Source organism: Ahaetulla prasina, chromosome 14 (assembly GCF_028640845.1).
Source record: "Ahaetulla prasina isolate Xishuangbanna chromosome 14, ASM2864084v1, whole genome shotgun sequence".
In the NCBI taxonomy this organism is placed as follows: domain Eukaryota; kingdom Metazoa; phylum Chordata; class Lepidosauria; order Squamata; family Colubridae; genus Ahaetulla; species Ahaetulla prasina.
In genome coordinates this window covers 23,767,011-23,779,869 of record NC_080552.1, presented here as the reverse complement: position 1 = coordinate 23,779,869, position 12,859 = coordinate 23,767,011, and the positions used below count along the sequence as shown (strand labels likewise).

The window sequence follows — 12,859 nt, the reverse complement described above, 5'->3', positions numbered from 1 at the left end:
AAGTTAAAGGGGTGAACGGGGACCTGGTTGAAGTCCAGCCTGATCTTCAGAAGTGGATGATCCATCTCGTCTCTCACAGAATACCCTCCCTCATAAGGTTAATATGGGGCTGAAATAAGAGAGGGGAACTGGTGCATATAGGAATCCCACACTCTCTGAAAGGCAAGTGGGACGTTTCTCAAACCTCAGAATTCCTTTTAACTGAGCTTCATGTAAGGTTAACGATCCAATAATTAGTCACTGGCTGGGAGCCCTGGGGAGCTTTGTGGTTGATCCAGAACAGCTTCTGTGCAGCCTCCCACAACTGAATGCCTGGTTAACACAAGACTTTTGCACAAGCTCAGATATGGAAAAGGCAGGAGTGAAATGCTCCCGGTTCGGACTGGATTGCTCGATCCGGTAGCGATGGCAGCGGGTGGTTCGGAGAACCGGTAGCAAAAATCCCTGTCCTCACCCCACCCCCATACCCAGCTGAGCCGTGCAATCATCAGAGGTTGGGTTTTTTTTTTTACTTTTCAAAGTATTTTTCCTTCGGCCGAAAAAATGCTTTTAAAAGTAAAAAAAAAAAGCCTCTGATGATCGCGCGGCTCAGCTGGGATCATCAGAACCCTTTAAAAGCATTTTCTCTACAACCTCTTCAGCTGAAGAGGCTGTAAAAAATGCTTTTAAAAGGCTCCTCTGGCAATCCCAGCTGAGTTGCCTGATCATCAGAGGCTTTTAAAAGCATTTTTTAAAAAAGCATTTTAAAAATGCTTTTAAAAGTAAAAAAAAAAAGCCTCTGATGATTGCGCGGCTCAGTTGGGATCATCAGAACCCTTTAAAAGCATTTTCTCTACAACCTCTTCAGCTGAAGAGGCTGTAAAAAATGCTTTTAAAAGGCTCCTCTGGCAATCCCAGCTGAGTTGCCTGATCATCAGAGGCTTTTAAAAGCATTTTTTAAAAAAGCATTTTAAAAATGCTTTTAAAAGTAAAAAAAAAAGGTGGCCACACCCACCCAGTCACATTACCCCCCACCAAGCCATGCCCACTGAACCAGTAGTAACAAAATTTACATTTCACTCCTATGAAAAGGTTATCAAACTCAACAGCTGTTATTACTCCCACCTTGTTCTCCCCCCATTTTTCTTTGGGAAGTGGAAAGTGGGGTGCATTTCGACCTGAGATGTTTGCCCTCAAGCCCTTGGGCAAGCTAAGCCTTTGGCGATCCCAAACTCCAGAAAGCCAATTCTTTCCTTCCAGTTCAGTTGCTGATTTCTCCAAAGGAAGGAACTCTTCTCCCATTTCTTTCTTTTTTTTTCCTTTCAAAATGATTGCATTGTATTTTCTATTCTGTCTGGTTCCATAGGACATCACTCAGAGTTAGTTCAGAGTTGGGCAGGGCCTAAATTGAATTAATGAAATGTAATGTAATCTGGTTTAATGTAATTCAGCAAATGGGAGGAAAGAGGGAGGCTGCGGAAATGGAGAATTTTACTTGGCAAGCCAGAGTTCTGAGATGCAATCGCTGGCCTGTGAATCTCATCCTTTACACTTTGATCCAATTGTGATGGATTGGAGTGATCAACCAACGACCAGGTGGCTCAGCAGCGGTGACAGCTCTATCAGTAACCGGGTCCCAGGCGTGGCACAAGCTTCTGTGGGAATGCCATTGGCTGCTTTGGATTGCAAGATTGCTCCCTGGGGCCTTGATGATTTGGGTGAAAAGAGGTGCCACTCCAGGAAGGGGGACCAAGAGCCAAGGGGGGTTTCTAACACAGATCCCAGCCAGATCAGTTTAGCCTTATCAGCTCAGATTAATTGCAAATGGAACTCAAACATCATACCAGCTTCTTTGCTCTTAATAGAAGTTCTGACGGAGGTTGAATGCAGCCTATTCTTCATCAGGTCCTTGAAATCACCTTAGGACTGAATATCCTCCCTCCCTCCCTCCCTTTTCCTCTTTTCTCCTTCCTTCCTTCCTTTGTGGAGATCAGGCTTCCCTTTCTTTGAGGATCCATGACATGCTTACAAATATTAATGGTGGGTTATTGAAATGCAATATGAAATAGAAGTGGAGAGGTCTTCTTTTGGTGTGTGTGGCTTTCTAAAACAGATCTGATTTTCCTGGGCTGCTTATTTATTTATTTATGCCTCAAGAAAATTAAGGCAAGTTTCTGCTAAGTGAAGTATCAACCATTCTGGGTTACTTCAGAAGTTGTGAGTGCCCAATCACTGGAGGCTTTTAAGAAGAGACTGGACAGCCACTTGTCTGAAATGGTATAGAGTCTCCTATTTGAGCTGGGGGTTGGACTGGATGACCTCCAGGGTCCCTTCCAATGCTGTTATCCTTTGAAGTTCATCCCTCAGCAGGTCCTTCTCCATCCCTCCTCCCCTTCATTCACAGCAGTTGACTTTCCCAATGTTTCCTTGACCTCTTCTCTAATGGATGGGCTGCTTGAACCAAGGAACCCTTTGTTCTGGCACACCATCCGGCTTCAGCCTCCCCCTCCTCTTTGTCGTACCCGCCACCAAGCAGCCCCTGCCAGAAAGAATCTCCATAAAAGTCTATTCCTCGGGATGGGTAACGGCTTGGCCAAAGGGATCTCTGAGGCCTCCCTGCTTGATTAAACATTCCCAGCACCCTGGAAGTTGGAAGAGTAAACAATGGCAACCAGAATGGCTTTTGATCTCCCTGTTGGTTGACCAAAGTTATTGTCTCAACATGCTGCAAAGAGCAAGAAGCTATTCTGAATTCCCCCAGCCCTCCCTCCTCCTTCTGTCTTTTTGGAAACGGTGCAGAAAAGAGCAAGCCAACGGTCTGAGGTTTGGAATTCCTTTCCTGCAAAGGCCAAAATATTTGGATTTGGGGTTTCTTTTTTTTTTTTTTAAAGGACAACTTGCAGACCTCATAAATCTTTCTTAAATCCTCTGAATCAAACTGAGTTTTTCTCTTGGATCTCAGAGGCCACTTGTGAAAATGATCCCGTGGACGGTGGATTGCATTTCCACTCGCCAAATCTTCCCAGATCCAAAGAAACTTTGTGGGTCTGTCGGTAGATGTCCTCCTTTAAACCGATATGCAGGTTAGTGCAAAAATGGACGTGGTGGATTTCTGGGTAAAGACCATGGAAGAAAAGACAAGAAGAAGTCAAGGCCATTTTCTCCCCCAAAGTCCACCACTGGGAAATTGGGGGGAGATGAAGTCCACAGGCAGGATTGGACACCCCTGATTTAGCTTCTGTTCTCCAGAAAGAGAAGCTTCAGGTAGCAGCATCTCCTGAACGTCTCTCCCGATTCTTCCTGGTAATTGATCTAATCCAGCCTGGCATTTAAGCCACTTGAAATAGAATTGCTTTTTGTCAAGTGAGGCTGAGAAATGGGGGGAGGCAAGCCTCAGTGGCTTGCCGGGAGTCCTGAGTGTGGCTAGGAAGTCTGCCTTAAGGAGGGAGGGCTGTCCCCTCAGGACCTCGGTTGGTTCCTCAGCAAAGTTAAAGGGACAGGAATGCGAGGAAGCAGCTGATTCACTCCCAAAACCAAACCTGCTGGAAATCAGATCCCACATTCAAGACCAGGGCTCTCCAAACTTGGTGACTTTAAGACTTGTGGACTTCAAATCCCCAAATTCTCATTGCTTCTGGGAGTTGAAGTCCACAAGTCTTAAATGTCTATGGAGATTCTCAGTCATCCAGGTCATGGTTGTCAAAATTGAAGAAGTTTTTGGGTGAGAAGTGAAATATCCAAAAAAAAAAAACAAAAAACCCAGAAAGACACAAGTCTTAAAGTTGCCGTGTTTAAACACGGTCACCTCCTTTTCTCTTTTCCAGAACAAGTAGGTAGCAAGGTGCTTTGAAACTCCAAAAGTCACATCCCCAGGAGAACCCCACCTGCCATTCTGGGCCTCCATCAATGCTAGCTCAAACGATTGAATTTGTTCCCCTTTCTTTTCAGGTTTTGTTTTTTTAGCATGCTCTGCGATTCTAGGAGCTGACTGGACACTAAGTAGTGCTCAGAAGCCCTGCCTCCTTCTTTTAACCAGATCATTCATTCAGCTCCTCACCCACCCAAGAGTGGAAACCCTTTTAAAGGATTTCCAGCAATTGGAAAGGAGGTGGAATGGGGTGAGAAGGGGGCTTAGTTAATCCTACCTGAGCCCTCTTCTAATCTCCTGTATTTGTATTTTTTTTTTAAAGTGGGGGGAGGGGTGCTCTATCAAGTACTTACTTCCTTAATGATGTACATGCACTGGAAATCTAATATGGTGGCCAGAAAGTAATTCATTAGTTAAACAGATTAGTCATGGGAGAGATTGCAGAGCTCCATGAGTTAAGTAAAAGGTTTAATCTGTGCCGTGGCCACTCATGTAGCTGCAGAACTTCATGGGGAGGCAAACGAGGGCTTTTATAGCCCATAACATCCATCCCAGGGCTCAACAAGGGAAGGGAAATCCTGCTTCAGAGTCTCATTTAGCATCCTGGTCTATACACAATCCCTACTAAAAGGACAAGCTTGTGTCCTTATGAGAAGAAGGCAAATGGATGAACACATTCTAGGGTGGTGCCTGTGCGCTGATTTTTACCCTTGGATCTCAGAATGGGACCCATTGCTACAGATCCATTGCCCAATTCTTTTCAGAGCAGTTTTTCTCTGTTGACATGGTTTTGCCTTCTCTGAATGCAACTTGACTCCAATAAAAGAGAATATTTGTAGCTCAGGATTGAAACGAACGGTCCTTGGTGGTCTCTGAGCTTGAGTTTTCTTGCAAATGTTTCATGACCCAACTAGGAAACATTATCAGTGCTAGTAGGGAGTGGGGTTTGCTCTATCCCTGTGGCTTGCCCTGTTAGTATTGGCTGGGGTGATCTTAAGGGTTCTTTGATTGGGCCATTTACTGTTGGGGTTTTTTGGCAATTCCTTGGTTGGCCTATTGTTTACTTCTTGATGGTTGGTCTGATGTTGATCCTGGAGTTAATCTGTGCTCATCTGGGTGCTGATTGCTGGTGGGGAGGTGTTTTTAGGGTCTTTCTGTTTACTTTGGGCTTGTTGATTGTCTCCTTTAGATAGAATGGAAGCTGAAGTCCACATGTCTTAAAGTTCCCAAGACTGGGAAAACCTGAGTTACTCTAGCACTGGTTTTGCATGCTCATCCCTCTTGCAATTTACTTCTTCTGGCATCCTGTCACCGCCGTGCATCTCGACACTCATGGAGTTCCTTCTCCTATGTTGCTTGTCCCAGGCTAATTGTGGTGAATTGTCCCCTTAATCATTCCCCTTTTGTCTGTAAGGAGAAAGGGGTCCAAGGCTGCAATTCCACGGAGTCGAGTCTTTGGAAGGCTTTTTTGCAGGCTTGGAACCCAACCAAACACACCATGCAATCATCTGCGCTCATTCTCAGTGCAAGGAAGTCTGGCTGTTGTACAAGACGAGGCTGCCTCGCTACGTGAGAAAAGTTAGGGAAGAGATGCAACCTTTCCTTGCAAACCCACCCACCCCAAAAAATCCCACAATGAACCCGTCTCCACTTCTGTTTAATCCGGGATTGTCTTCTTGTCATTCTGACAGCTACATGACATCTAAGACTGAGCCCTTGTTTTTCCTCGCTCCGTTGGGCATTAATTCCCATATCCCTCAGCTCTTGACCAATCTGGTCCCTTCAGGTTCCCAACACGCTGCTTTGTGGATGATGAACACAGAAAGAGAAGGCATTTCCCCCCTCCCCATAAATTCCCTTTTCTGCTTGGGGTTCCTGAGCAGGAGAAGGTGGAACAGACTCCCATCATCTTAGGAAATTAGCCAAGAGATATGGAGATTAGTCAGCCCTAAAGGAGAATAAATCAGCCCCTTTCTTGGCTGGGAGCATAACCTTAAGTGTTCAGATCTCCATCGCATCCAATTTCTGCACAAAAGAGGCATTTATTTTTCTAAGGCATTTATTTCCCCATGTGTTGGGTTTTTTCATACATTATTTTCCCAAATACCCCCCTTTTTTTTGTGTATAGTCCTTTTTGTACTGACACCGCATTGCACATTTAGTTGCAAAGGTGTCTCACATTTCAGCTGCGGCACAGACAGTGGTGGGATTCCACATTTTTTACTACCGGTTCTGTGGGCGTAGCTTGGTGGGCGTGGCAGGGGAAGGTTAGGGCAAAATCCCCATTTCCTCCCAATCAGCTGGGACTCAGGGGGCAGAGAATAGGTGGGGGCAGGGCCAGCCAGAGGTGGTATTTACTAATTCTCCAAATTACTCAAAATTTCTGCTACCGGTTCTCCAGAACTGGTCAGAACCTGCTGAAACCCACCTCTGGGCAGAGACCAGGGCAGAACAAGCAGACAGGGGGAGGTTTGCATGAAGTTGGGGAAAAAATGGTTTTCTTCCCACTCCGGGTGCTCTTTTTCTTCCATGAATTAACAAGATCTGCAGGAAAGCTCAAGAAACTTTCTCTGTCTTTCCATACTCACTTCTTGTCTTATAGCGCAAGGGAAGAGAATTGGAAAGTCCTTGCTGGTGGATCTTCTGGTTAGCTTCCGTAATTAGTTTGAGTTGTTGTCAACAGTCCAGTTGAGTGGATTAGATCACTTTCAATGCAACATTTACAGGAGTTGCTTGGAAACCAAGGACAAGATAGAGGAAGAATGTTCTTCCCAGCCAGTCTTTCTTTGTTGATTCCTTGTGGCTATTCATGTCTCTTGCTGCAATTCATATTTCATGCATTCTGGCTGAAAAACTGTTCTATGAATAAATAAACTGGCCTGAGAGGCTGTGGCAAGGCAAGACTGTGTGTTGGGTTGAGAAGGGGAGTTTAAAACGTGTGTGTGTGTGTGTGTGTGTGTGTGTGTGTGTGTGTATCTCTATCTCTATCACTATATCTATTTATATCTATGTCTATCTATCTAGATAATAGAGGATATAGAGGATAGATAGATGGATGGATATGATAAACACTAAAATCTTCCTTCTCAATTACTAATATTTGCAATTCAGTAGATGTGCATTTTAGACAATTCTTCTCCTATCTCGATCCTATCTTGTTTGATACGCCATCTGCAATTATTACTTTTCCATATTTTGGATCCTGTCACCCTATTTTCCATTGTGATAACAATCCCCCTGGTCACAGGCTCACAAAAATAACTCAGCTTGACAATCACGATGGAGCAAGATAAAATTGTCGTTGTCAAATATTCGGCTCTTCTTCATCTTCAACGAGAAGTTAGAGAATAATAGCTAAGGGGAGTATTTTGGCCTCCATTCTGACTTGAGTTACCTTGATTTCTCCCTCTTGCCCAGCCGGATGAGCTAACCAATGCCCTGGAGATCAGCAACATTGTCTTCACAAGCATGTTTGCTCTGGAGATGCTCCTCAAGCTCTTGGCTTTTGGCATCTGGGGTTACATCAAGAACCCCTACAACATTTTTGACGGCATCATTGTTGTCATCAGGTAAGTTGGCTCCTAACGTTGCCTCAGAAGAATCCTCCACGTGGTTCCCTCTACTTAAAACTGGGGCAAAGGGGGGAGAGAGAGAAAAGATTGAAATTGCCTGCCAGCTGAATTTCCTTGCCTGCTTATCTTTTTTACCACTGCAGCAAATCTTGGGGAAGTAATATTCCACTTCTGGTGTTCCCTGGGGTCACCTCCCCGAATTGTCTATGGGGAAGATGTGCTGACTTAGCTGCATCTGCAGAGGAGCTGGGAGGGGAGGGGAGGGAGTCCCCAGAGAAGCTACACTTATATCTCCCTTTTTTGACCATCATGTGTCCAAATCCCCAATGGGAAAAAAGCCTTCTCTGGGCCCAGCTTCATTATCTGCCCATAGGCCAAAATAAGCAACTGTGCCCCCAGGCCATCTCTGCCTTCAGGGACAATTAGGAAGCTGAGGGTTGCTCGGGAGCTGGACAGCCCAAGTTGCCTGAATCTCCTTCTCTGTCCCGCAGTGTCTGGGAGATCATTGGCCAGGCCGACGGGGGTCTTTCGGTGCTGAGGACCTTCCGACTCCTCCGGGTTCTCAAGCTGGTGCGGTTCATGCCAGCTCTCCGCCGGCAGTTGGTGGTTCTCATGAAGACCATGGACAACGTGGCCACTTTCTGCATGCTGCTCATGCTTTTCATCTTCATCTTCAGGTAGGCGGTGTTGCTGGGCGCTTCGCCTGTCTTGCCTAGTTAGCTGGCTCTTGTGTTCCTCTCGGTGCTGCACCAATTAGAGTGACAAGGATCCCATTTGCCCAACACGTGGGAATAAAAATGGCCTCTCCACATAGTGACAGGCTGGCATTCTGCCGATCGATGTACCCCGGGCCGCCTCATTCCTTCTGCATCCTGCCACCCAGGAGACAAATGAGAGATGCAAAGTGACAAGCATGACACAACAGGGCCTCCCTCTTTGTTTGTGATAGTTGGCAATAACAGTGAGACGCCTGCATCGGAGGCCAAGGACGGCTCCTCTCCAAGTAGGACGAGAGTCTTCTTGGGTTGACATAGACCCCCTGAAAAGTTCAAGAGGTCCCCCTCCCCTCCTGCAATAAATGTACATCAAGTACAATATTCTTCAAAGGGGAGGCAGAGTTTTGCATCTGTGAAACATTTATAGAGAAAGTCAAATAAGATTTTGTAGGCTTCAGGTAGATAAAGAGGCTAATTCTTTATCTACGCAAACACCCTTTGCGTTTCTCCAATCTGGTGCTTTCGGGGTCTGGGGGAGGCCCAGCTCTCTTTTTTGTTCCTCCTGGCCCTGGTGGGATCCAGGTTGGAGAAGATGGTGCTACTTCACTCATGTTTCCTAGTCAACAATCTGGAAAAGGAACAATGACCTGAGTTATATCATTATTACAAATTTTTGATTGAAGTTTTACAAAGGGCATAAAAACTAGCACAAACAAAGAATAAGGAAAGGAAAGGGGCAAAAGTGCAGACAGAAAGAATGAAAAGGAAAAATTAGAATGAAGAAGTTTCTGATTTCTCTTGCAGAACAATACAATTGCAAAATTCTCTCTTCTTTGATTGCAAAAAAGCTCACTTTTTTCTATTATCCAACCTGAGTTATTTCAGACTGCTGTCCAAGATGAAACAGGAGCCAAAACCTTTTCAAATACCCGGTTCAAATAAGCTGTTTGCTTTTTCAACCATCTTTTCTTTCTTTCTTTCTTTCTCTCCCTCTCCCTCTCGCTCTCCCTCCCTCCCTCTCTCTCTCTTTTTCCTTCCCCTCCTCCTTCACAGCATCCTAGGTATGCATCTTTTTGGGTGCAAATTTGGCTTAAGGACAGAGACAGGAGACACCATGCCAGACCGAAAGAACTTTGATTCCCTGCTGTGGGCAATTGTCACCGTGTTTCAGGTAAAGTCCTTCAGATGCTTGTTTGTGTAAAACATCCCCAGCCTTTCCAGCTGATTCTTCAAGGGCTTCATGGAGCTTCCCTGTTTAAAGGCAGAATATCGGAGCCTTCCCAAAGAGATCACGGTAACTATTCTAGAAGCCAGCATGGTGGACTTTCCTTACTCCTCCTGCACACTGGGGGGGTCAATCGTCAGACAGGCGGATCCAACCCCAGTTGGAAATAATTCCAGGAAATTTAAGATGCACCTTTTGCAGCCTGTTATCTCCAAACCGCCAATATGTAGGTCAGCATTACAAATTACATGCTGGCAGGGGAATTCTGGGAGTCGAAGTCCACCCGTCTTAAGGTGGCCGAGTTTTAAAATCACGGCTTTAGAAGATTAGAATCAGTTGAAAATTCTCTGGAAGATCGGAAAATGCTGAGTCTCCCTCCCCTTCAAGCCCCCCCTCCCCCCTCTAGATAAACAACCACCAAGGATTAAATAATTGACTGCTGGGAGAATCTGACAGCAGCTTCGTGTCATTTATGCTGTCACTCTGTCCGTCTAATAGAGAGGCTGGTGCTGTTTTCTAGCAGAGTCTCACAGCTCACTAAATTAGGTGTAAAAAAGACCGAAGCTAAACTTAATGCTTCTTGTCAAGGTCATTGGAAGCTGCATTATCAAGTGGGGGGGGGGCTGGGTGAAAGGAAGGCTGGCTTTTGGCTCCATGATGGGTTTGAAAACAGCTTATCTGGTTAAGATGAGGCAAGTCTGGAGGGAAAGGCTTCTGCTTTCTAGAGCTCAGGTATTCTTGGTCACCCTCCATACCTGTCCACAGGAAGAAGCGTGACCTATAAACAAAACTGATCTAATTAGCACCATTGTTAACAATAACCAAAGCCTTGCTCTTTTGAATAGAGACAAAGTTTTTTTGTCTCCCATCCTAATGCAAAGCCCTCATTTGCATTTATGATCAATGGCTCACTATTTCAGCAAATATTGTGAGTCAGCAGGAAAAAGACACACTGGAAAGGAGAAGAAAAAAATGACTCTGGGTATCGTATCGGAGGTACTTTTTACCTGTGGCGCTTCCACACAAAATGGAAGTCTCTGAAGTTAGTCCTGGGAAGGATGGGTGGCAATCAGATTTGGTCCCAGTTTGGTCAATAGCAGGAGGCAAATAAGAGGAGGTCCATCTCGGCAACTGACCCGCAGATGAACTGCCAAGAAGGGGAGAGAGTCTGGGAAGGGGAGGAACCTGTGGCAATTAGATCCATCCAGATGTTGGTCCTTGGTGTCTCACTTCAATCTTGGCTGGTGGAATGGCGAGCAATTTTCCTGGGGGTGGGGCAGGAACCTGATGGGCCTTCATTCCTGGGAGAAAGCTGCTAACTAGATGGGTCTGATCTTGTACATTTTTCTGAACATGCACAAGAAAGAAACTCCACTCAACAATTATTCAACCAGTAGTTGTTGTAGATTCTTACCAGCTCCTTTCCTTGGAAACACACACAATGATGGAGCCATGCAGGAAGAAGATGCTATAGCAAAAGGACTGTACATGTGAGACCACTTGGAAGGACTAATAACCAAGCATGGAAACACAAGGGGGTTCAGAAGGGGGTTCCGATGCTCTTCCTGTCCCAACTGCTTCTTTCAGATCCTGACCCAGGAAGACTGGAACGTGGTCCTCTACAATGGAATGGCCTCCACCTCCTCCTGGGCTGCTCTCTACTTTGTGGCTCTGATGACCTTTGGCAATTATGTCCTCTTCAACCTCTTGGTCGCCATCCTGGTAGAAGGTTTCCAAGCCGAGGTAAGGGATCCATGAATGGTTGGTTGGGGTTTTTTGTTGAGTGACTCCACAGACCTTAATGGTGTCAAGGACACGTTGAGACACAGCTCCTTATTTATGAATGGTGTAATCGTATCATCGTAACATCTTATATAGTGGGCATTCATTTCAGTGGCACAGATATAAATTCCAATTATCTAAACATATTCAGCAGGTATAACAGACCACGATTGAATTTTGTGGCCTGGGATTAGATGGTTGTTAGTTGGGCTTATCTCAGCAGTTGGTTAAACAAAATTATTTTTCAAAATGCGCCTGCAAATAACTAGCTTCCCACCCTGATGCCTTCTAAATAAGGTGACTACAAATACAAAAATGTCTAGTTAGGACAATGTATTTCAAAATATTTTCATCAAAATTCACAGACAGCTGTGGTGTTCATTGTCAGCGATCTAGGAAGACCATTTTCACTGTAGGAAAGCAAAAGTCACAACATCAAGAAGATCACTTGGATATGAATGTCCAACTGCACTTCCTGGAAGAACTCCGTATGAACATGTCCTTCAGGAAACTCTTTCATACTTGTCCTGGTCAGATCTGCTAAGCTTTCCTTCTTCTGACATCTCTCCAAGATAAATCCATAGCACAGTTTGGGTTTTCAGCAAGAGTTATGTCCCCATTTCCACCTCAGAAATATAACCCATCACATCACATCTCATCAAGGAGCTTTTATGAAGTCATTAGTGTATGGAAATGAACTTGGAGCCTTACCTGCAGTCAGCCTGCTTGAATGAAGAATGATGATTCAGAGAGGGGCTTTAATCACAGGCAGGAGAGAGGAATATTACTATGTTTTCCCAGCTCAGTAAGAACCAAGTGGCTATTTACCATTTCTGGATGCCCAAACTGCCTTTCTCAGCAGGATGAGAAATTGCTTTGCTCTTCAAGGCACAAGTCCTCAAGGAGCGTCAGGGGAATGAACAAAGAACAGGTAGAATTATGCTCTCCTCCTGAATTCTTCTCTCCACTTTCCTCCATGCATTACTGGCGGCCTCTGAGTAATTTAGACTTACTTCAACCACACACAAAATGGGGGATGGTGTGGCCAGGTTGCTGACATAAAATGGCCATCAGGTTCAAAAAAAATGGAAGCAGAGCAGGAAGTCAGTTTGAGAAGCAAGGCAAAACTGACAAAATGGAGCAGAAAGTCCCACCTGGAGCACACCTGATGGTTGGAGAAGACTCAGTTGATCAGGAAATCCATTCCTTCCTGTCCAGAACTCATATATGTCCACTTGGTTCATTGCCTACGATGAATAAAATCTTCAAAAGTTGAACCTGCAGACGGCAGATATGATTTTTTATAGGATCTAAGTCAACATAGGTCTAACGTTGAGAGCAATCACACGTTCCCCCAGCTCGTGTATTTAGTATTATTCTGTTCTTCCTCTAAGGGTGAAGACCTGAGTCTCCCCTCCTTGCCCTTCTTTGGCTGGCTTTGGTTCAGTTGCCCTCCTGCTGACAATGATTGTCTTCACGTTCTAAGCCTGTCTATCAGATTTTCCAAGAAGATCTTCCTTTGGAATCCCTCCATGAGAAATGATTTTGCTTGGGGAAAACTCCTGCATCTTAACTCAGACTGATTGGATTAAAAATGGCAGCAGCAGCAGCAGCAGCATTGGCCAAAGGCTCCATTAAATTTAGTTCCAGCCACTGGCAAATTGACTGCAACTGCGGTAACAAGATTATTCCTTCCTGCTCTTTTCCACCGAGAGAG

The 12,859-nt window shown here is 45.1% G+C and overlaps 1 protein-coding gene across 1 annotated transcript in view; it reads left to right on the top strand.

The window, feature by feature from the left end:
- CACNA1H (calcium voltage-gated channel subunit alpha1 H) overlaps nt 1-12,859 on the top strand; it is a 149,946-nt gene that overhangs the window by 103,158 nt on the left and 33,929 nt on the right. The window contains exons 11-14 of the mRNA XM_058157649.1: nt 7,265-7,416; nt 7,911-8,096; nt 9,189-9,306; nt 10,948-11,103. Of these exons, the coding sequence (XP_058013632.1) occupies nt 7,265-7,416; nt 7,911-8,096; nt 9,189-9,306; nt 10,948-11,103 (612 nt within the window). The remainder of the gene's footprint in view (nt 1-7,264; nt 7,417-7,910; nt 8,097-9,188; nt 9,307-10,947; nt 11,104-12,859) is intronic.